Consider the following 22,670-nt stretch of genomic DNA (forward strand, 5'->3'; position numbering starts at 1 on the left):
AATAGAATAAATAAATATCTAGATACATTGTAATAAAACTGCAAAACACTAATGACATCTTAAAAGCAAGGAGTAAAGAGAGATCATCTACACAACAATGAGGATTAGACTGAGGAGACTTCTTTACAACCAACATGTATCATGCCTATTATATGCCCACACTGTCCTAGGTACTTAGAACACAAGCATGAACAAGCCCCTACCCTGTGGAGCTACAGAACCTCTATCAGGGATCGCAGATGTGCAGGAACAATTATAGTGTGATGAGCGATCCTGGTTGGAGGGCAAAAGAATCAGCAAGAAAACAATACCATAGAACAGCATTATGAAGATTTTCCTATCCCACCTAGGATCCACACAGGGATTGGCCCCAGGCACAGATCCTTGCTGGCAGCCTGAGAGTCACTTGGTTTAACTTGGTTTCAAGGCAACTCCACCAACCTTTATTAAATAAGACTCTGGGTCTCGGGGTGCTGGCTGCCTGCTCGCACTTTCCCTTACAGACATCTGGACCCCTCCCTTACCCCTCATTATAAGCAAGGAGGAAGAAGAGGACCCCAGGCTGGGAAACACGGAGGTGGTAGTTGGGATCAAACATCCTACATGTTTACCAAGACCCGGAGGGCTTTTCACTCCAAGGGACCCTTGGGACAGCAGCTGCTATGTTCCCGCATCCTTCCTTGGGACAGGGGGCAGATTAGATGTCCTAAGACTGGCAGCTTCCTCTCTGGGACCCCTGAGAGACTCGGGGACAAATGCTCCTTCTCAGAGCCTTCTTCAAGGTTTGGACTGAGTCCCGGTGGCCACAGGCTAGGTAGAAGTGTACAGGGCCCTGGGTTCTGCAGAGCTTACATGGAGGGCGGGCATTATGCTGGAATGAAGCCCAGGAGTGTCAGTAATGGGGAAGCGTGCCCTGAGGCATGGAATGCTGCCCGTGATCAACAACAGCTTCAACTGTAGACTCTGTCTAGGCCAGGGCCAACTCTCCCTACCAACACCAACGACTCTGCCCTGGCCCCATTCCAGGGTTCATTAAGAAAAGCATGCTAGGAAACTGAACCCCCTGCCATGGGGCAGGAACTGTGTCCTATTTAGCCTTATATTCTCTGTGCATGAACAGGATAGCTCTACCGGGCGCTTATTCAGGTAAGCAGTGGGGTCCTGGCTGAGAGGTGAAGGATTTGGCGAGAGGGCACGGGGAACAGAAACAGAGGAGTGAAGTCTGGGGAGGGCTGGGAAGCTATTCGGAGGAGGCTGGAAAGACGTGAAGGAAGTTGAGCAGAGGAGAAGGGAAAGGGTCTTCTCACAGTCGGGGCGATCTGGTCTAGAGGAGGGAGGGGCTGCCAGCCGCCCTGGCGACCGTCACCTTGTCCCACCAGGGAACTCGGGGTGCGGCTCTCGCCAGCCCCGGGCCAGCCGCCAGGTCCCCGCCCTCCGCGGGATTTACTCCTGTCCCGCCTTCTTGGATTTAGCCCAGGCAGCCTGGGAGGTTCCGCAGTCGCCGCTTCCGCCTTGACCAGGTGAGGGTCCGGACCGAGCAGGGGGCCCGGGCTGGGGCGGGCCGACGGAGCAGCCGTCGCTGGGGGCGCGTCCCGGAGGCGCTGGGCCTGTCCCCTTCTCCTACGTCCTTCCCTCCCGCAGCCGCGCTTCCTCCTGTCTCCCTTCTCCTGCGCTCCCTACTTCCCACCGAGCGCGCAGGGCCGGGTTCCCCAGGGTCCTGGGCTTTCTCCTTCCCAACCCAACCCCCGCTCGCGCCCGGTTCTGAGCCCACCTGCACGTTTCCAGCTAGGCCCAGCCTCGATCCTCTTCCTCCTTGCTTATATTGTAGGGGAAAGGACGGGTCCAGGTGTGTATTAGGGAAAGTGTGAGCAGGCTGCCAGTATCCAGAGGCCCAGAGCCTTATTTAACAAAGGTTGGTGGAGTTGCTTTGAAGCCAAGTTAGACCTAGTGACTCAGGCTGCCGGCAGGCATCTGTGCCTGGGGCTGAGTTCAGGTAGGTGTGGGACTGTGTACCTGACAGCCTCCGTGACTCCATAGGCAGCACCTAAGCCTAGCGGCCATCACAAGTGCCTGATTTGATTTCAAATGTTGCTGCCTCCGGTGGAGTAGAGGCAAGGACCCCTGGACCTCTTTTGGCTTGAGGTGGCCCTATGTATGCCCCTATAGCTCAGGTATGCTGTGTGCACACTGTACCTCCATGTCTCTGTGTTGTGTTCATGTGGACTTTTGTGTCTCAGTCGTGTGGGGCAGTGTATCTAGGTGTTTGGAGGCAGTGAACTGCTGTGCCCCATGGATGTGACATGTATGTACAAGGAACATCTCATGGAAGGACATGGATGAGCCTGGGCGTTTTGTGGCCACATGCTGGAATGTCTCAGCGTTAAGAGGACATATATCGACCAGGCGCGGTGGCTCACGCCTGTAATCCCAGCACTTTAGGTGGCCGAGGTGGGCGGATCACAAGGTCAGGAGTTCAAGACCAGCCTGGCCAATATGGTGAAACCCTGTCTCTACTAAAAATACAAAAAATAGCTGGGCATGGTGGCACGCGCCTGTAGTCCCAGCTACTCAGGAGACTGAGGCAGAAGAATTGCTTGAACCCGGGAGGCAGAGGTTGCAGTGAGCCGAGAACATGCCACTGCACTCCAGCCTAGATGAGAGAGCGAGACTTGGCTCAAAAAAAAAAAAAAAAAAACAGGACACACTTTGGGAGGCCGAGGCAGGCGGATCACGAGGTCAGGAGATCGAGACTACCCCAGCTCACACAGTGAAACCCCGTCTCTACTAAAAATACAAAAAATTAGCCGTAAGTGATGGCAGGCACCTGTAGTCCCAGCTACATGGGAGGCTGAGGCAGGAGAATGGCATGAACCCAGGAGGCGGAGCTTGCAGTGAGCTGAGATAGCGCCATGGCACTCCAGCCTGGGCGACAGAGCGAGACTCCGTCTCAAAAAAAAAAAAAAGGAGGACATGTATTTGGGAGCCTCGGCCATGTTTTGCAGTATATCTGTAGGTTTCAGTGTGTGTGGGGCAGTGTGTGGGAGGCAGTGTACCTTCGTGTGTGTGTGTGCTCTACCTACATGCCTGAGGTATGGTGTGGTTGTCATATCTGGGCATCTCTAGTGTGTGTGGTAGGCAAACATGTCTCATGTTGGAGGAAGGGAGATGTCTCAGGTGTGTATGAGTGAGTGTGTGCCACCGTGTAGCTCAGGTCTAAAAGGGCAGTGTTTCTGGGTGTCCGGGTGTATGATGTGCCATGATATTTCAGAGTCAGGATGGTAACATACCTGGAGTCTGTAGTAGGAGCAGGCAGCATGCTAAAATTGCAGGTGTGAGCAGGGCAGGTTACTCAGAGGTGAAGGGACAGAGTACCCAGATGCCGTGGGCACGGGGAATATTCTACCTGGTATTTGTGTGTGTGAGTGGCAGGGATCCTGGCTGTCTCTGCTGCGTCCCTCCCTCTGTACCTGAGTGTTTCTGATGACGTGCAGGTGGAGCTGGAGACCCGGTCTCTCTAGGGCCTACCCTGGGCCGAACATCTGAAGGAGAGTGCCCTCATCCTTCGGGACTCCTTCTCCGGACATGCTTCCTGAGGCCGGCTCCCTGTGGCTACTGAAGCTGCTCCGGGACATCCAGCTGGCCCAGTTTTACTGGCCCATCCTTCAGGAGCTTAATGTCACTCGGCCAGAGCACTTTGACTTTGTAAAGCCCGAGGACCTGGACGGCATTGGCATGGGCCGGCCTGGTGAGAGACCCCTGCCCCGAGGCCCTGGTGTCTCGGTCCACAGCCTATCAGTTGCCTTCCCCCACCACAACCCTCTTCCAGCCCTTTTCTTCCCTGTAAGTCTCTCCGCACTCTTCCCCACCCCCACCTCCACCCCAGCCCTGATTCTGGCCTCCCACAGCCCAGCGCAGACTGTCCGAAGCTCTGAAAAGGCTACGTTCCGGGCCTAAGTCTAAGAACTGGGTCTACAAGGTGTGTGTTGTGAGTGGGCAGCTTGGGCCTGGGAATGAGGTGGCTTGAGGGGCAGGGAGGGGGGTGCAGGGCTCTGCATACCGGATTTCCCATCCCTGTTTCAGATCCTTGGAGGTTTTGCTCCTGAGCACAAGGAGCCCACCCTGCCCTCCGACAGCCCAGCGCACCTCCCTGAGCCAGAGGGGGGCCTCAAGTGTCTGATCCCAGAGGGTGCTGTTTGCAGAGGGGAGCTGCTGGGTTCGGGCTGCTTCGGTGTGGTGCACCGAGGGCTGTGGACGCTGCCCAATGGCAAGAGTGTGAGTGTCCAGGGAGCCCACTTCATCCAGGCCGGCTGTCCCCTCTGTTCTTCATGCCCACAATGCCTAAAGTTGCTTCCCCCTACCTCCAGGTCCCAGTGGCTGTCAAGTCCCTCCGGGTAGGTCCCGAAGGCCCGATGGGCACAGAACTGGGGGACTTCCTGCGAGAGGTATCGGTCATGATGAACTTGGAGCACCCACACGTGCTGCGTCTGCACGGCCTTGTACTGGGCCAGCCCCTGCAGATGGTGAGCAGATCCAGCCGCTGGTTCCCGGGACAGCCGTGCAGCAGGAGAGTGCGGCAAGAGGGAAGCTGGGACCAGTGGGTCCGGCTCACGCGGCGCGGTGCTCCCTCCTGCAGGTGATGGAGCTGGCGCCACTGGGCTCCCTGCACGCGCGCCTAACGGCCTCGGCCCCGACGCCCCCGCTGCCCGTGTCCCTGCTCTGCCTCTTCCTGCGGCAATTGGCGGGAGCCATGGCGTACCTGGGGTCCCGCGGGCTGGTGCACCGAGACCTCGCTACGCGCAACCTGCTGCTGGCGTCGCCCCGCACCATCAAGGTGGCTGACTTCGGGCTGGTGCGGCCTCTGGGCGGCACTCGGGGCCGCTACGTCATGGGCGGGCCCCGCCCCATCCCCTACGCCTGGTGAGCGCGGGCCCGCGGGGGCATCGGGCTCTGAGCCGGGCGAATCCGGAGGGCAGCAGCCGAGGGAGATCGGAGGGGGCCGGGCTTCTGAGGGAAGCTGGGACCAGAAGGGTTATCCTCCTAGGAAAAGAGGACTTTTGTGAAAGATGGGAGCACTCGGGGGTGCTCCGTGGAAGGTGAGCCGCCGAGGAGCACGTGTCCGGCCCCCTTTCAGCTCCACTTCCTTCCGCAGGTGTGCCCCAGAGAGCCTGCGCCACGGAGCCTTCTCGTCTGCCTCGGACGTGTGGATGTTTGGGGTGACGTTGTGGGAGATGTTCTCCGGGGGCGAGGAACCCTGGGCCGGGGTCCCACCCTACCTCATCCTGCAGCGGCTGGAGGACAGAGCCAGGCTGCCTAGGCCTCCCATCTGCTCCAGGGCCCTCTACTCCCTCGCCTTGCGCTGCTGGGCCCCCCACCCGGCTGACCGGCCTAGCTTTTCCCACCTGGAGGGGCTGCTGCAAGAGGTGGGAACCCCCTACCGCACTAGATACACAGTCCCTCTTCCCTCCATTCGCTCTCCCAGGGTTCCATGCAAGGACTAACATATCCAGATGCCTGTGCTGGGCTCTGGGATTCAGCTCTGAGCGAAACAGATGCAGTCCCTACTTGCAGGGAGATCAGGGCCCTAAGGAGGCAACTTGGGGATACACAGACCCCAGACTGAAAGGCTGGGGTCTGTGTCTGGGCCAGAAAAGGGGCATAGAGGAGACAGCACTCAGTTACAGTCATGTTGACAGGCAGAGGAAGAGAAGGACTCAGTGTGGGAGGGGGAAATAGAAGTAATGAAGCCGCAGGCCAGGGCGCAGTGGCTCACCTCTGTAATCCCAGCACTTTGGGAGGCAAAGGTGGGCAGATCACCTGAGGTTGGGAGTTCAAGACCAGCCTGCCCAACATGGAGAAACCCTGTCTCTACTAAAAAATACAAAATCAGCTGGGCGTGGTGGTGCATGCCTGTAATCCCAGCTACTTGGGAGGCTGAGGCAGGAGAATTTGCTTGAACCCGGGAGGCAGAGGTTGTGGTGGGCCGAGATCGCGCCGTTGCACTCCAGCCTGGGCAAAAAGAGTGAAACTCCATCTCAAATAATAATAATAATAATAATAATAATGAGGCAGCAGAGTGAGCAGGAGCTGTGTCATGGAGGGCTTTGCAAAGCGTGTTAAGCTAACACGTAGAGCACTTAACCTGTGCAGGACACTGCATTGTGAGCTTCACATGGGCGCATATGCAGATTCGCTCATTTAATGCTCTCAACCATTGGATGAGGTAATTATTATTATTATTATTTTCTTTTGAGACAGAGTCTTGCTCTGTCACCCTAGCTGGAGTGCAATGGTGGGATCTTGGCTCACTGCAACCTCCACTTCCCGGGTTCAAGCAATTCTCCTGTTTCAGCTTCCTGAGTAGCTGGAACTACAGTTGCCTGCCACCATGCCTGGCTAATTTTTGTATTTTTAGTAGAGATGAGGTTTCACCATGTTGGCCAGGCTGGTCTCAAACTCCTGACCTCGAATGATCCACCCGCCTCAGCCTCCCAAAATGCTGGGATTACAGGCATGAGCCACCATGCCCGGCCTGGATGAGGTAATTATTATTATCTCCATGTTACTGATGGGCAGTTGAGGCACTGAGAGTTACCTAAAGTCACATGGTAAGTGGAGGAGTTGGGATTTGAGCCAGTCAATTTGACTTCAGAGCTGTTCCCTAAGCTGCTACACTCTACCACTAAAGTTTAGTCTTTACTCTGAAGGCATTTGGGAGCCAGGGAAGCCTACTAAACAGGGGAGTTACAAGCCACTCTGCCCGTGACGGCACTCTGGTGTGGCGCAAGAATGGATTAGAGGGATGATGCTGAGGCTGGGAGACCAGGTAGGCAACAGTGGCTGTGAAGCAGAAGGGAGATGAGGAGGTCTGGGTGAGGGTAGAGGCAGTGGAAATTTCCCAGAGGGGCTTGGGAGGCTGATCTGATGGGCCTGGATGAGGAGTGAAAGCGGTGTACAGGATGACACTCCTGTTAGTCCCCCTAGGTAGTTAGGGCCCTCGCTTGCTCCTTGAGCCCTGACCTGTTTGTCATGAGATCCAGGTCTGCCTCCCTCACTGAATTACAACTGGGGGACAGGGAGAGTCCCACCCTGGGCCCAGCACAGATGACATACAGAACGGGGTTTTTCTTTTTTTTTTTTTTTTTTTTTTTTGAGACGGAGTCTGGCTCTGTCACCCAGGCTGGAGTGCAGTGGCGCGATCTCGGCTCACTGCAAGCTCCGCCTCCTGGGTTTACGCCATTCTCCTGCCTCAGCCTCCCGAGTAGCTGGGACTACAGGCGCCCGCCACCTCGCCCGGCTAGTTTTTTGTATTTTTTAGTAGAGACGGGGTTTCACCGTGTTAGCCAGGATGGTCTCGATCTCCTGACCTTGTGATCCGCCCGTCTCGGCCTCCCAAAGTGCTGGGATTACAGGCTTGAGCCACCGCGCCCGGCCGGGGTTTTTCTTTATTCCTGCTCCCATATTACCTTTCTGACTCAGGCCACAAGCCCAGCCACCCTTTCCTCCTGTCTCCACAGGCCTGGCCTTCGGAAGGATGCTGTGTGAGGGACGTCACAGAGCCAGGTGCCCTGAGGATGGAGACTGGTGACCCCATCACAGTCATCGAGGGCAGGTGACAGTCCTGTACCTCCCAAGCATCCTCAGGAGGAGGATACCCTCCCAACCTAATTCCTGATCCCTTCCTTCTCTGCTTCTCTCCAGCTCCTTAACCCGGATCTTCTGTCTCATCTCCTCTCCCCACTGGGTCCTGAAAGCTCCAGTATGGTCCTGGCCTCCCTGCTGGAGCCACTGCTGGCCCATAGAGCCTTATTGCATTAGGAAAAATGCTTCCCTTCCTCTAGGCAGATGCAGCTCCAAGGCACATAGCCTAGTGAGCTGACTGTGGGCCAGGGCCCAGCCCTAACTCTTGCTCTTATTCCTATCCCATTTACCAGCTCCTCTTTCCACAGCCCTGACTCTACAATCTGGAAGGGCCAGAATGGTCGCACCTTCAAAGTGGGCAGCTTCCCAGCCTCAGCGGTGACGCTGGCAGATGCGGGGGGCTTGCCAGTCACCCGTCCAGTTCACAGAGGCACCCCTGCCCGGGGAGATCAACACCCAGGAAACATAGATGGGTGAGGACCTGAAAGGGTGGGGGACAGGGGTGGGCTGGGAGAACTGATGAAGTCCAGGAGATTCTCTGGAAAGGAAGCTTGGGGACAGGACCAGAATGAAGCTGCAGCCTCCACCCTGGGCGCTGGGTCTCCTAGGTTCCCCCGTGAGTTTTTTTGGGAGGGTGTATTGATCTGTGGGGTGGGGAGGGTTGGTGTGGAGGACGAACTGGATCCCTCTCTGACAGAGACAGAAAGAAGGCAAATGTTTGGGATGTGCCCCCAGCACGGGGCCAGAGGAGAAACGTGCCCCTGGAGAGGATGAAAGGTGAGTGTGGCGGACTCCAGAGTCCCTGAGGAGATCAAGACCAGCCCTTCAATTCCGACCCCCTGCCCTGATCCATGCCCTTGCATCTATTATTGCCTTCCTCTGAATTCTGTCTCCTGGCATCCTAGCTATACTGTGAAATCTTTTTTTGTTTTTGTTTTTTTGAGACAGAGTTTCACTCTTTTTGCCCAGGCTGGAGTGCAATGGCGTGATCTTGGCTCACCACAACCTCCACCTCCCGGGTTCAAGTGATTCTCCTGGCTCGGCCTCCCGACTAGCTGGGACTACAGGCATGCGCTACCACGCCCGGCTAATTTTGTATTTTTAGTAGAGATGAGGTTTCACCATGTTGCCCAGGTTGGCCTTGAACTGCCGACCTCAGGTGATCTGCCCACCCTGGCCTCCCAAAGTGCTGGGATTACAGGCGTGAGCCACTGCACCCAGCCCTATACTACGGAATCTTTTTTTTTTTTTTTTTTTTTGTCTTGAGACGGAGTCTCGCTCTGTTGCCCAGGCTGGAGTGCAGTGGCGTGATCTCAGCTCATTGCAAGCTCTGCCTCCCAGGTTTGTGCCATTCTCCTGCCTCAGCCTCCTGAGTAGCTGGGACTACAGGCGCCCGCCACCACGCCCGGCTAATTTTTTGTATTTTTAGGAGAGACGGGGTTTCACTGGTTTTTCAGGATGGTCTCGATCTCCTGACCTCGTGATCCACCCACCTCGGCCTCCTAAAGTGCTGGGATTACAGGTGTGAGCCACTGCGCCCGGCCTACTGTGGAATCTTAAAAAATAGGAAGCCCTCCTGCCTTCCCTACTGTAGAGCACCTCCACACTCTGGGCCCTGAGCTCTGAGTTCTCTGGGCCCTCTGCCTAGGCCTTGGTGTCCATTTGCACATCTGTCTCATTGTCCCACCTGACACATGAACCACCCAGGGACAGGGCTGGCTAGCTCATCTGCAAATGCTTGCAAAACCATCCAGCTCCGCGCAGACAAAGACAGAGAGTGGGGCCAGGCATGGTGGCTCACGCCTGCAATCCCAGCACTTTGGGAGCCCAAGGTGGGCGGATGGCTTGAGTCCGGGAGTTTGAGACCAGTCTGGGCAATGTGCTGAAACCCCGTCTCTACAAAAATACAAAAATTAGCCAGTTGTAGTGGCATGCACCTGTAGTCACAGCTACTCGGGAGGCTGAGGTGGGAGGATCGCTTGAGCCCAGGAGGTGGAGGCTGCAGCGAGCCGAGATCAAGTTGTTTCTTTCTCAACTGTGCAGGCATTTCCAGGAGTCTGGAGTCAGTTCTGTCCCTGGGTCCTCGCCCCACAGGGGGTGGTTCAAGCCCCCCCGAAATTCGACAAGCCAGAGCTGTGCCCCAGGGACCCCCTGGCCTGCCTCCACGCCCACCTTTATCCTCTAGCTCTCCTCAGCCCAGCCAGCCCCCTAGGGAGAGGCTTCCCTGGCCCAAAAGAAAACCCCCACACAATCACCCCATGGGAGCGCCTGGAGCCAGTAAAGCCGCCGCCCTCTCTGGAGGCCTCTTGCCTGATCCTGAGTTGCAGAGGAAGATTATGGAGGTGAGGTCTCACTGAAATGGCCTGGTGGCCACAAGGGGCTACAGGCAGGGGCAGGGGCCTGAGTGGGGCTTTGTCTGTTACAGGTGGAGCTGAGTGTACATGGGGTCACCCACCAGGAGTGCCAGACAGCACTAGGAGCCACTGGCGGAGATGTGGTTTCTGCCATCCGGAACCTCAAGGTAAAGCCAGTCCCTTCTCTTGGGGTCCCTCCTCTCCTGCCCCTGCAACCTGGCAGTCAGCTGCAGCCCACCCTCCTGCTTCCACAGGTAGACCAGCTCTTCCACCTGAGTAGCCGGTCCAGAGCTGACTGCCGGCGCATCCTGGAGCATTACCAGTGGGACCTCTCAGCTGCCAGCCGCTATGTCCTAGCCAGGCCCTGAGCTCAGCTTCTGCGAGCCTGGACACCAGCATGAAACACCTAGGCCCCTGAGGGCCTGGCCACATGGGACTAAGCAGAACCAGAACAAGGTCTTGACGGGGGTAGACTTTCCACCTGGGGAGATCCTACCTGCTATAGGCATGTGGAGGAGGAGCCCAGGGTTGGGCACTGGCAAATGTCTCCTCCCTCCTATGCTCCTTGGCTTCTGAAGGCTGAAGCTCCTTTGGCTCGGCCAAGAAGGATCTAGTCTGCCCACTACATTCTCAAACAAGAGGACTTGGAGGAAAAGAGCTGCTATACATCATATCCAGAGGAAGCTTCTACTCACTACAGAGGATCAAGGGGTCACACTGGACCATGCGAACAGCCATCCTGAACTGCCATCAGCTACCACACTGGACTCTGTGGGGCAGCCATCCTGGATGATGGAAGCCGCCATATTGACTTGAGGTATAGGCCCAAACTGCCTTCATTTGGTCCAGGGCCATCGTGGGTGATGACGATTGCTCTCTTGCACTCAAGGACATTTGATGCGGGTAGTATGGATTATGAGATGGGCTAGCCCCTGCCCCAGCCCAGCTCTCACATTCCCCTTTGTTTTTTCCCATATCAACTCCTTCTACCCTCCCCTATTACATACATCTTTCAATGTCCAAAAAGTTACAAAGTTTATATGAATGTAACATATAAAGATGCAGCCTTTTTCCTAGGGCAAGGGAAGGAAGGGCGGTTACATAAGGCACAGGAATCGCAGCAAGCACCAGCTGAGGGCAGGGCCCTAGTGGGAGAGGAAGTTGGCACTGGGGTCCCCCTGCAGCTGTTGATGGGGAGGTGGAGACCCCGTTGAAGTGCCATGGTCTGAGGCTGAACTAATTGGCCAAGCAGATGCTGGGGGAGTGGCTACGTCCACCGTCTTTGGTGCAGCTTGCCCTTCCCCACCCCAACCCTCTTGTAAAACCCCAGAGTCCTGGGTTCCAGAGGCCTCCTTTGGAGCAGAGGCCCTGGAAGGGGGTGGGAGGGAGTGCATGGGGAAAGTGTGAAAGCTGATATGCCTGTGTGCCAAGGGACTGCTGGGACAATGGTGGGAGGTAGCAGGAGAGGGGCTTTCATACATACCCCTCCTTGGGTACCACAGGGGCAGGAGGCCAGGGAGCAGGGTAGGGATGGGGGCCCCCTTCTGTCCCCTGCAGTGTACATGGAGGAAAGGGGCTGCCCGGAGGAGGGGCCAGGGCAGGCGACCATCTGGAGTTCTCGTCGAGGTGATGGTCTCCTCACACCATGGTGGCCTCTAACTGGTGACAGCAGAAGGCCCCGCGCCTCCTCGCTTCTCAAAGAACATGTAGTCCTAAGAGGAGGCCACTGTCAACGGGAGATTCGGCTGGGCCAGCCAGCTCAGCTGTCACAGGCCAGCTCTGGAACCTCAACCCCCACAACACCTATCCCTGACTTTCCCCTAGCAAGAGGCCAGGAAATGCATAAAGCTTCGAATGACAGCAAAGGACAGGCAGGAGGTAGGGGCAGGGGCAGCCAACTCACAATGAGGAACGTGGCTCCCAGCAGCACAGCCTTCACCCTCACATCCAGGTCCAGCGGGAACTGTAGGCCAAAGTCATCTGCATCCGTGAAGGCTTCTCGGACCAGTCCCCCCCACTGCTTGCTGATGCGGCCCACACTGCGGGATTCATCCCGAGTCTTCACCTGTTAGCCGGGAGGGAGGAAGGACCCAACTAAGGAGGAGGCAGCCAGTCTCACCTGCTCCAGTCTCACTCCCACAGTCGCATGTATGGATTTGCAGGGTCTCCACTAGTGAATCTTCCCCTCTAGAGGTCACCCAGTGATTGCTTTCCCAACAGGTTCCCATCACAGAGTATGACAGCTGGGGAAACTGAGGCACCCTAGATCACGCTGTGAGTCTGTACCCAAAATTAGGATTCAGACTCAGATCTGCTGCTATCCAAAGGCGATGCATGACATAACTGAACATCAGTGGTGGGAGAAATGGAAGCATGATATCATCCAACCCCCTTAGGGTATGGCTGTTTGCTAGGTTTGCTCTGGTTCCCAATGCCCCTGCCACCCACAACTGGCACAGTTTATGCCCTGCACAAAGTAACCTGGCCAAAAGGGCAAGGAAAGCTACCAGAATCCTGGCTGTACTTCACCAGCCAAGAAGGCTCCTAGAAGGCTGTCTACCCCAAAGAATACCTTTTCTCTAATCTGCAAAGTAGGGGAGGGTCTTGCCCAGCACTGCATGAGAGCCTCATCTAGAGGGGATACACACCTATCTACTGTGGGGAGGGGCAGCAGTCAGTAGCCTTTGAGGACCACAATTTCCACTGGCTTCTCTGAGCCACACAGCAACAGGCCATGCCGATGTGGGTAGTTACTCCCCGTGACTTCCTGGTCCTTTTCCTGTGCTCATTCTCTGGGATTAGAACTGGAGTGATTTCCTTTTGTGTCATTCCCATCCCCTTCCTGCACTGTCCTACAGCTCTGGGGCACTTCCTGCCGTGGTCCTAAGGGTGCAGCCTCAAGTATGGATCATTTATAATTATGTAAAAGGGACACTGGCCCTATGAGAACCCCACAGCCTATACATTCCCATCCGGAGATCACACAGTTATTACATCTTATTCCCAACTGGTTCCCATCACGGAATCTCCCTCTGGCTACCAAGGTGACTCATTTTTGCAAAGTAATCTTAGGTAGGTACCTCATTAGAAGCATTGGAAAGTCTACTGGATTATACCAGTTGTTTCTCCCTTATATGCACAAGGAATTATCCCTTAAACAACTCAAGGGTCGGCCAGGTGTGGTGGCTCATGCCTGTAATCCCAGCACTTTGGGAGGCTGAGGCGGGTGGATCACCTGAGGTCAGGAGTTTGAGGCCAGCCTGACCAACATGGAGAAACCTCATGTCTACTAAAAATACAAAATTAGCCGGACATGGCGGCACATGCCTGTAATGCCAGCTACTCGGGAGGTTGAGGCAGGAGAATTGCTTGAACCTGGGAGGCGAAGATTGCGGTGAGCCGAGATCATGCCATTGCACTCCCACCTGGGCAACAAGAGCAAGACTCCGTCTCAAAACAAACAAACAAAAAAACAAAACAAAAAAAAGAACTCAAGGGTCTGTGGAATGCCTTTGTCTTCTAGAAACCAAGGTGCTTCCCAGGCCTCACCTTTCTCTGAAATTCTCACCACTTGGGATCTCCAGCTTCCAGGTTGGTGACAGAAATGTGAGAAGGATATATTGGATATCAGAATGGCAGGGGCATGTGGATTCTACTGTAGCAGGGCAGGCCACAGGATGTTAACATGTTAAAATCGTGCTTGCTCCAGGGCCTGGGCTCACAAACTCATACACAGCAGCCACATGGGCCCAGCCCACACAGACTTAAGCATCCTTCACCCCAAATCCAGGCTGGCCTTAGATTTTTTTTTTTCTGCCCATCTCAGGGCCACGTGTAATAATCAACATTGCTCCTGAAGATGAAATCCTCGTTGTTACACTTTTATAAGACCACGGGGCCATTCTATTTCCAAATGGTGGAATGCTGCAAATGTGGTCGGAGTCACAGTGGATTTGGATTGATGAGCTCAGGGTCTTGACCTTAGTGTTAACTATCTTGCCTCATGGAAGCATCATCTAGGTTTACGAAGGTCCCAAGAACCTCTAGTATTCCTGATACCTCAAAGTTGGTGTCTGTGCCACAGCCACAGGTCCAGCAGGGCCCCACCACTCGCAGGACTGTCTGGCGATCGGCATCCTGGATGGAGAACTTGGGGAGGAAGGGATGCCAGGTCTGTAGCACGTGGCCGATAGTGGTGCCTGGGGGAGCCTGTACTTCCATCTGGAGTGGGAAGCAGACAGGGTCACTGCGGAGGCAGGGGTCCCAGCTCTATCAGGTGTCTACTTGGCCCTCACTAAACCTCCCATTCCCACCTGCCCACTCCCACCTGATCCAGGCCTCATCTCAGGTGGACCTCATCATTGTCCCGCCCCACCAAGGCCCGCCCTCCTGGACCCATTCCTCCTCCCACCTCCTGGAGGCCACAGGGGCAGCAGCTGCAGCCACAGTGCAGCGGGCGGAGCAAACGGAGCACCTCGCGGTCCCCGGGGTCGGCCAGGCGGACACGCAGCGGCCGGCGGGCGCCACAGCACAGACGGGCGCAGCAGTTGCTCTCCTCGGCCGCCTGACCCAGGGGCTGCCCGGCCCCAGAGCGCAGTTCATAGCGGTTACAGGTCTCCCAGCCTAGGAACGCTGCCCGGGGTGACACAAGGAGACTTATAGAGCCTCGCGCGCCCAGGAGCCCACCATCCGGGCCACCATCATGAGGTCCAACCTCCCACTCCTTCTACTCACTTTCCACTCGCTCAGCCTTCTGGTGAATCAAAATCTGATCAATCTGGAAAGAGAGGGGCGGCGCGCACATCAGCTGGCCCATCTGGACGCCCAGGTCCCCTCCCAGTCATCCTCCCTCACTCCTTCCCACTCACCTGCACCAGGAATTCGAGGCCGGAAGGCACCCCAGGCAGTGGCAAGAAGGGGGCAGCAGACCCCGAGGCCACGGGACCGGGCGAGGGGAAGAGGGCGAAGCCGGGAGCTGGGGCAGGTACCTGGGCAGGCACTGGCGCCTGCCCGGGCGCAGGATGTAGCGCCGGCTCCGGGTACCCAGGGGTGACAGGGTAGGGAGGTGGGGGCGAAGGGGCGTAGCCTTTGGGGGCCAAGTAGCCTGTAAAGCGGTGGGGGCAGGATGGATTAGAAAGGGACCCAAGGCCTCATCCCCTTATTCTTCAGCCCATGGGCCGCAAGGCTTCGGGGGAAACGTGGTGGCAAGACGCAGAGAAAGATGGGGCAGGGGAGCAGGGTGGAGGTTCCCCGGAAGGAAGGGAGGGGCCCCACCCAGCCAGTCCGAGCACATTCCGGGAGGATGTGTTCGCACCCGGCTCTCAAGTCCGTGGGGGGATAACGGAGACCCCCGGACTTGCGCGCACACTTACCTGCCATGGGAGAAGGGCTTGAGGTTTCGGGATGATGGTGTCTGGATGGCTTAGTTCTGGAAGCGGAGGCAAACTCGGAGATAGCCAGACAGACCCAGAGACAGACACAAAGACGGACAGGCAAATGCGGAGAGGCAGCTGCGCCCGGCGCGGGCCCAGGGTCTCTTGGGCGGCGCCTCTGACTCGGGGAGAAACCAAAGTGTCAGCGGGCGGGGCTGGGTACCTGGGACCCAGGATTCCCTCGGGGGCCCCAGAACCGCCCCCTCCCTTTGTTCTCCCATCCTGCGGAGGAGGTTGTGGGCGGACGGCAGGACAGATGGACCCGCGGTCAGACCGACAGCCCCACCTCGAGGGCGGTCTCCCTGACCCCTCTGTGCCCCCGCTCACCTGGAGCCCTCAGAACAGCCCGGGTGCCTAGCACTCGGCGGCTCACAGGAGCTGGCGGAGGCAGAGGCGGGCCGGAGCTCGGACCCCGGCCCCGCCCCCCGACCCCGGCCCCGCCCCCCCGACCCGCCGGGCCCGCCCCCTCCTGGGCGGTGCGTCTGTGCGGGGAAGAAGGAGGCGGTCAGCTGCCCCGGGAGGCCGAGCGTGTGCTTTGCTCCTCAGCGTCGCCGGCGTTCCCGCCCCTTCCGCTCGGACTGCAGATGCCCGGAGAGTAGGAGCGCCTGGGGGAGGCGGCGGCTGGGCCCGGGCCCCGCGAACCCCGCCAGGTCGGCGGCTTGCGTGCTCAGCGCCCTTGGTGGGAGGCGAGGGCGGCCAGCGCCGCGCTGGCCCCTGGGCTCCTCCTCCCAAGGGCGGTCGGGCCTCGCTGACGCAGCGGAACACCCTTCACACTCACTCATTGGCTTCCAGGACTGGCTCCTGGCTCGCCTTCTGCCTCCCAGGGGCGACCTCGCCGTCTTCTCTCACTGGCGCAGCGGTGACCCACACGGGCACCTCGCAGCAACAGCAGTTTCTGCAGGTGCCCAAGCCACGCAGGTGACAAGCCGCCAAACGGTGTCAGTGAGCGTGCTCAGGCCGCCTAGAGGGCCAGAGGAGGACGCGCGGTCAGAAAAGACCCCCTAGACGAGTCTCTTCGACTGGATCCTAAGCCAGGACCAGTCCTGGCCTTGGGGAGCACTGGCTCAGTGGCGCAAGAGATGAGTTTAGAGACGGAGTGCAGTCCACATACACGGCGGGTTGTGCGGAAGCTGGGATTTGGCCCCACGGGCAGCAAGGAGTCCACCGAGACATTTTTAGAACAAAGAAGTTCAAATGTGTGTTTTAGAAAGATCGTGGCGGGGCGCGGTGGCTCATGCCTGTAATCCCAGCACTTTGGGAGGCAGAGGTGGGCGGATCACCTGAGGTCGGAAGTTTGAGACCAGGCCTGGCTAACATGGCGAAAACTCATCTCTACTAAAAATGCAAAAATTAGCCGGGCGTGGTGGCAGGCGCCTGTAGTCCCAGCTACGCGGGAGGCTGAGGCAGGAGAATCTCTTGAACCCGGGAGGCAGAGGTTGCAGTGAGCCGAGATCGCGCCATTGCACTTCAGCCTGGGCAACAGAGCGAGAATCCATCTCTAAATAAATAAATAAATAAATAAATAAATAAATAAAGTCAGGCTACGAAGGCATCACCAATAAGGCAATAGTTAGGCCAGGCGCGGTGGCTCACGCCTGTAAGCCCAGCACTTTGGGAGGCCGAGGCGGGTGAATCAGGAGGTCAGGAGATGGAGACCATCCTGGCCAACATGGTGAAACCCCGTCTCTACTAAAATACAAAAAAAAAAATTAGCCAGGTGTGGTGGCGGGTGCTTGTAGTCCCAGCTACTCCGGAGGCTGAGGCAGGGGAATCGCTTGAACCTGGGAGACGGAGGTTGCAGTGAGCCGAGATCTTGCTACTGCACTCCAGCCTGGGGACAGAGCAAGACTCCGTCTCAAAAAAAAAAGAAGGCAATAGTTGACCCAGAACCTAAAGGAGGTGAGGGACTGAGCTGTGCAGATTACTGGGTAAGTGTTTCAGGCAGAGGGAACAGCAAGGGCAAAGGTCCTGAGGCAGAAGACCAGTGAGACTGGAATGGAGTTAACAAGGGGAAGGTCAGAGAGGTCACAGGGGGCCAGATCACACATGGCCTTTTAGTTCACTGAATTATACCCTGAGATGGTAAGTGTTGGAGGGTCTGGAGGGAGAAGAGATGTGAGAGTACTGCAACAGTGGTTCTCCATGTGGAGGTTCCCCCTGGGCCCTAGATGCCACCTGAGATGAAGGATGGAAATGCAGTGAGAGCAGTGGACTGGGAGGAAGGAGCCTGCAGACCCAGCCTTGGCTCTGCCACTGGACCTTTGGGTCACTCTGGTTTTTCTGTTTTTTTGAGAGTCTCGCTCTGTCGCCCAGCCCAGAGTGCAGTGGCACGATCTTGGCTCACTGCAACCTCCACCTCCCAGGCTCAAGCAATTCTTCTGCCTCAGCCTCCCAAGCAGCCAGGACTACAGCCACTACACCCGGCTAATTTTTGTATTTTTAGTAGAGACATGGTTTCACCATGTTGGCCAGGCTGGTCTCAAACTCTTGGCCTCAAGTGATCCTTACACCTTGGCCTCCCAAAGTGCTGGGATTACAGGCCTGAGCCACCGTACCCAGCCCCTTTAGGCTACTCTGGAGGTCCCCTCTGAGGGTTGGTTTGTTTATTTATTTATTTGTTTATTGAGACAGCGTCTTGCTCTGTTGCCCAGGCTGGAATGCAGTGGCATGATCTCCACTCATTACAACTTCTGCTTCCCAGGATCAAGGCATCCTCCCACCTCAGCCTCCCGAGTAGCTGGGACTACAGGCGTGTGCCACAATGTCTGTGGGAAAAGAAAGAGATCAGCCTGTTACTGTGTCTATATAGAAAGAAGTACATGTAAGAGACTCCATTTTGTTCTGTATTTGAGATGCTGTTAATCTGTGACCCTACCCCCAACCTTGTCCTTGCAAGAGACATGTGCTGGGGTGACTCAAGGTTTAATGGATTTTGGGCTGTGCAGGATGTGTCTTTGTTAAACAAGTGCCTGAAGGCAGCTTGCTGGTTAAAAGTCATCACCATTCTCTTAATTTCAACTACCCAGGGACACATACACGGCCAAAGGTCGCAGGGACCTCTGCCTAGGAAAGCTAGGTGTTGTCCAAGGTTTCTCCCCATGTGATAGACTGAAACAATAATGCTAAGAGGTTTATGGAGATATTTGCATATGCATCTCAAGGCACAGCATTTTCCTTTAAACTTACTCATGTCACAGAGGTTTTTGTTCATATGTCTTACTGCCGATTTCCTCCCTACAATGATCCTATTGTCCTGCCACTCCCTTATCTTTAAGATGGCAAAGATAATTATCAATAAATACTAAGGGAACTCAGAAACCGGTGCCGGCATGGGTCCTCTATAAGCTGAGCGCCGGTCCCCTGGGCCCCCGCTTTTCTTTCTCTATACTTTGTCTCTGTGTCTTATTTCTTTTCTCAAGTCTCTCGTTCCACCTAACGAGAAACACCCACAGGTGTGGAGGGGCAAGCCACCCCTTCAAATGTCCAGCTAATTTTTGTACTTTTTGTAGAGATGGGGTTTTGCCATGTTGCCTAGGCTGGTCTTGAACTCCTGGGCTCCAGCAGTGCACCTGCCTCAGCCTCCCAAATTGCTGAGATTACAGGTGTGGGCCATCACACCCAGCCTATTTATTTATTTATGAGACTGAGGTCTCACTCTTGTCACCCAGGATAAAGTGTAGTGGCACCACCAGAGATCACTGCAGCCTCAAACTCCTAGGCTCAGACGGGCACAGTGGCTCACATCTCTAATTCCAGCACTTCACATCTCTAATCCCACTCTGCCCAGGCAGGCAGAGCACTGAAGATCAGGAGTTTGAGACCAGCCTGGCCAACACAGTGAAACCCTGTCTCCACTAAAAATACAAAAAAATTATCCAGGCGTGATGGCACATTCCTGTAATTCCAGCTACTCAGGAGGCTGAGGCATGAGAATCGCGTGAACCCAAGAGGTGGAGGCTGCAGCAAGCTGAGATCGCATCACCGCATTCCAGCCTGGGCAACAGAGCAAGATTACGTCTCAAACAAAAACAAAGGCCGGGCGCGGTGGCGCACACCTGTAATCCCAGCACTTTGGGAGGCCGAGGCGGGCGGATCACAAGGTCAGGAGATCAAGACCACGGTGAAACTCCGTCTCTACTAAAAATACAAAAAATCAGCCGGGCACGGTGGCGGGCGCCTGTAGTCCCAGCTACTCAGGAGGCTGAGGCAGGAGAATGGCGTGAACCCGGGAGGTGGAGCTTGCAGTGAGCCGAGATTGCGCCACTGCACTCCAGCCTGGGGGACAGAGCAAGACTCCATCTCAAAAAAAAAAAAAAAAAAAAAAATTATTAGGCTCAAGCTATCCTCATGCCTCAGCCTCTCAAGTACCTGGGACTACAGGCATATACCACCACATTATTATTATATTATTATTATTATTATTATTGATGGAGTTTTGCTCTCGTTCACCAGGCTGGAGTGCAATGGCCTCCCAGGTTTAAGCGATTCTCCTGCCTCAGCCTCCTGAGTAGCTGGGATTACAGGTGCCTGCCACCACACCTGGCTAATTTTTGTATTATTAGTAGAGATAGGGTTTCACCACTTTGGCCAGACTGTTCTTGAACTCCTGACCTCAGGTCATCCACCCGCCTCGGCCTCCCAAAGTGCTGGGATATTTTTATTTTTTTTTAGAGACAGCATCTCACTATGTTGCCCAGGCTGCTCTTGAATGCCGGAACTGTAGCTATTCTCCCACTGTAGCCTTCCAAGTAACTAGGTAGGGGGCTGAAGGAGGAGGATTGCTTGAGCCTAGCAGTTTGAGACTAGCCTAGGCAACCAACATGGTGAGACCCCATCTCATCTCTTTCTTGAACCTCCTGGGTTCAAGCAATTCTCCTCCCTCAGCCTTCCGAGTAGCTGGGACTACAGGGGCACACCACCATGCCTAGATAATTTTTGTAATTTTAGTAGAGATGGGGTTTCACCATGCTGGCCAGGCTGGTCTCGAACTTCTGACCTTGTGATCTGCCGGCCTTAGCCTCCCCAAGTGCTGGGATTACAGGCATGAGCCACCGCGCCCGGCGAGACCCCATCTCTACAAAAAAAGTAATAATTAGCCAGGCATGGTAGCGTACACCTGTAGTCCCAGCTACTCGGGAGGCCAAGGTGAGAGAACTGCTTGAGCCTGGGAGATGGAGACTACAGTGACTCCTTATGGCACCACTGAATTACAACTGGATGACAAAGCAAGACCCTGTCTCAAACAAAATGAAAAAGCACAGAGAGGCAGCGGAAGAGCTGGAGGGTGGAGGGTGTGCCCCTTCAGATTTGGAAGGCTTCACCAAGGCAATCCTATTGAAGCTAAACTAAGCATGCACAAAGTGTAGAAGTGTTTTCTAGGCACAAAGAATAACTGCAAAACAGGCTGAAAAGAGCAGCTCAAAATCTTAAGGCAGAAGAAAATGTGGTGGGTTGGCAATGTGGATGCCATGTAGTGACAAAGAGTCACAAGGCCCGGATGGCCAGTGCAGGCCTTGGAGACAGTGGTATGGCACTCGGAATCTATTTGCAATGCAATAGTAAGTCACTGAAAAGTTTAAGTCACTTTTTTTTTTTGAGATGGGGTCTTGCTATGTTGCCCAGGCTGGAGTACAGTGGCTATTCACAGGCTTGATCTTAGACTAGTCTCAAACCCCTAACCTCAAGCAATCCTTCTGCCTCAGCCTCCTGAGTAGGTGAGACTACAGGCGCACACCACCACACCCAGGTGTCATCATTTTTAATTTCTATTTTTGTGTATGCTTTATATAGTACAATCTGTATAATATATTGAGGGCATACTTAATTTTTCTGAAGGTATGCATTTTTTTCTTTTTTGAGACAGGGTCTTGCTTTGTTGCCCAGGCTGGAGGGCAGTGACATGATCTTGGCTCACTGCAACCTCCGCCTCCTGGGTTCAAGCAATCTTCGTGCCTCAGGCACCCAAGTAGTTGGGATTACAAGCACCACGCACCACCACACCAGTTAATTTTTGTATTTTTAGTAGAGACAGTGTTTCACCATGTTGGGCAGGCTCGTCTCAAACTCCTGAACTCATGTTATCTGCCTGTCTCAGCCTCCCAGGATTATAGGTGCTGAGACTACAGGCGTGAGCTGCTGCGACTGGCCTGAAGGTATGCCTTTTTTTTTTTTTTTTTTTTTTTTTTTTGAGACAGAGTCTCACTCTGTCATCTGGGCTGGAGTGCAATGGTGTGATCTCGGCTCACTGCAACCTCCGCCTCCCGGATTCAAGCGATTCTCCTGCCTCAGCCTCCCGAGTAGCTAGGATTACAGGCACCCACCACTATGCCCAGCTAATTTTATATATATATATATATATTTTTTTTTTTTTTTTTTTTTTTTTTTTTGAGACAGAGTCTCGCTCTGCCGCCCAGGCTGGAGTGCAGTGGCGTGATCTTGGCTCACTGCAAGCTCCGCCTCCCAGGTTCACGCCATTCTCCTGCCTCAGCCTCCCGCCACCTCGCCCGGCTAGTTTTTTTTGTATTTTTTAGTAAAGACGGGGTTTCACTGTGTCAGCCAGGATGGTCTCGATCTCCTGACCTCGTGATCCGCCCGTCTCGGCCTCCCAAAGTGCTGGGATTACAGGCTTGAGCCACCGCGCCCGGCCAATTTTTTATATTTTTAGTAGAGATAGGGTTTCACCATGTTGCCCAGGCTGGTCTCAAACTCCTGTTGTCTTGATTTGCCCGCCTCAGCCTCTCAAAGTGCTGGGATTACAGGTGTGAGCCATTGCACCAGGCATGCCAGTATGCATTTTTAAAAGTGTGCAGATTCTTTCTCTAATGAGAAGATTTTAGGTAATTCCATCTCATTCCGTGTCTCTAGTTATAATCTGCATACTTTTAATTCCAGAATTTCTATCACCAACACTAGTCTCTACTGAGCTCCCAACTCCTGTAACAGCAGTTTTCAAGGCTTCCCTGAAGCAAGACAGCGTGTTAGAGACCTGAAGGAATTCCTAGGGGCTGGCCTGAGGATTGCGAGAAGGTCAGCAAAGAGATAAGGATGACAGGGCCAAATGGTGAAGGGCCTTGTGCTGAGATGTTGGACTGTCTTCTGAGGGCAATGGGGAGCCACTGAATCATGTATATCCAGGGAGGTGGCATAACTTGAGGTACACTCATAGATCACAATATTTCTTCATTTTAAAGATGAGTCAGAGGCCGGGCACAGCAGCTCAGGTCTGTAATCCCAGCATTTTGGGAGG

At 55.1% G+C, this 22,670-nt stretch overlaps 2 protein-coding genes across 11 annotated transcripts; one reads left to right on the forward strand and one right to left on the reverse strand.

Annotated features, from left to right (window-relative positions):
• Positions 1 to 1,494: 1,494 nt before the first annotated feature.
• TNK1 (tyrosine kinase non receptor 1) lies at positions 1,495 to 11,050 on the forward strand. 5 transcript variants are annotated; one of them, XR_010582250.2, is made up of 13 exons: positions 1,495 to 1,520; positions 3,492 to 3,745; positions 3,906 to 3,976; positions 4,081 to 4,272; positions 4,365 to 4,520; positions 4,634 to 4,917; positions 5,150 to 5,420; positions 7,515 to 7,609; positions 7,947 to 8,111; positions 8,336 to 8,415; positions 9,824 to 9,980; positions 10,064 to 10,159; positions 10,247 to 11,050. XR_010582250.2 is itself a non-coding variant. In XM_074018452.1 (13 exons), exons 5-13 carry the CDS (start codon positions 4,410 to 4,412, stop codon positions 10,358 to 10,360), a joined length of 1,515 nt encoding a protein of 504 aa, XP_073874553.1. In that variant the 5' UTR covers positions 1,495 to 1,520; positions 3,492 to 3,745; positions 3,884 to 3,976; positions 4,081 to 4,272; positions 4,365 to 4,409; the 3' UTR covers positions 10,361 to 11,050. The 5 variants fall into 5 exon arrangements, 4 of the variants coding, with proteins under 4 accessions (XP_073874553.1, XP_005582800.2, XP_073874555.1 ...); XM_074018452.1 differs by having other exon boundaries at positions 3,884 to 3,976; positions 9,682 to 9,980; XM_005582743.5 differs by having other exon boundaries at positions 9,682 to 9,980.
• PLSCR3 (phospholipid scramblase 3) lies at positions 11,003 to 15,797 on the reverse strand. Of its 6 annotated transcripts, none has more exons than XM_065532670.2 (8): positions 15,752 to 15,797; positions 15,365 to 15,542; positions 14,861 to 15,096; positions 14,727 to 14,769; positions 14,404 to 14,624; positions 14,052 to 14,141; positions 11,896 to 12,057; positions 11,003 to 11,704 (listed from the first exon to the last, which is right to left on the reverse strand). In XM_065532670.2, the coding sequence occupies exons 2-8, from the start codon at positions 15,369 to 15,371 to the stop codon at positions 11,648 to 11,650; spliced, it is 816 nt and encodes a 271-aa protein (XP_065388742.1). In that variant the 5' UTR covers positions 15,372 to 15,542; positions 15,752 to 15,797; the 3' UTR covers positions 11,003 to 11,647. The 6 variants fall into 6 exon arrangements, with proteins under 6 accessions (XP_065388742.1, XP_065388741.1, XP_065388743.1 ...); XM_065532669.2 differs by having other exon boundaries at positions 14,052 to 14,213; XM_065532671.2 differs by having other exon boundaries at positions 14,052 to 14,238.
• Positions 15,798 to 22,670: the final 6,873 nt, after the last annotated feature.

The sequence above is a fragment of the Macaca fascicularis genome, chromosome 16, assembly GCF_037993035.2.
Source record: "Macaca fascicularis isolate 582-1 chromosome 16, T2T-MFA8v1.1".
NCBI classification, from domain to species: domain Eukaryota; kingdom Metazoa; phylum Chordata; class Mammalia; order Primates; family Cercopithecidae; genus Macaca; species Macaca fascicularis.

Coding starts and splice junctions, on each gene's coding strand:
- TNK1 (XM_005582743.5), top strand. CDS start 3,583: ATGCTTCCTGAGGCCGGCTCCCTGTGGCTACTGAAGCTGCTCCGGGAC. Junction 4,918..5,149: donor CGCCCCATCCCCTACGCCTG/GTGAGCGCGGGC, acceptor TTCCTTCCGCAG/GTGTGCCCCAGAGAGCCTGC. Junction 7,610..7,946: donor ATCACAGTCATCGAGGGCAG/GTGACAGTCCTG, acceptor CTCTTTCCACAG/CCCTGACTCTACAATCTGGA.
- PLSCR3 (XM_065532669.2), bottom strand. Junction 14,770..14,860: donor GCCTCGAATTCCTGGTGCAG/GTGAGTGGGAAG, acceptor CTCTCTTTCCAG/ATTGATCAGATTTTGATTCA. Junction 14,625..14,726: donor GAAGGCTGAGCGAGTGGAAA/GTGAGTAGAAGG, acceptor CACCCCGGGCAG/CGTTCCTAGGCTGGGAGACC.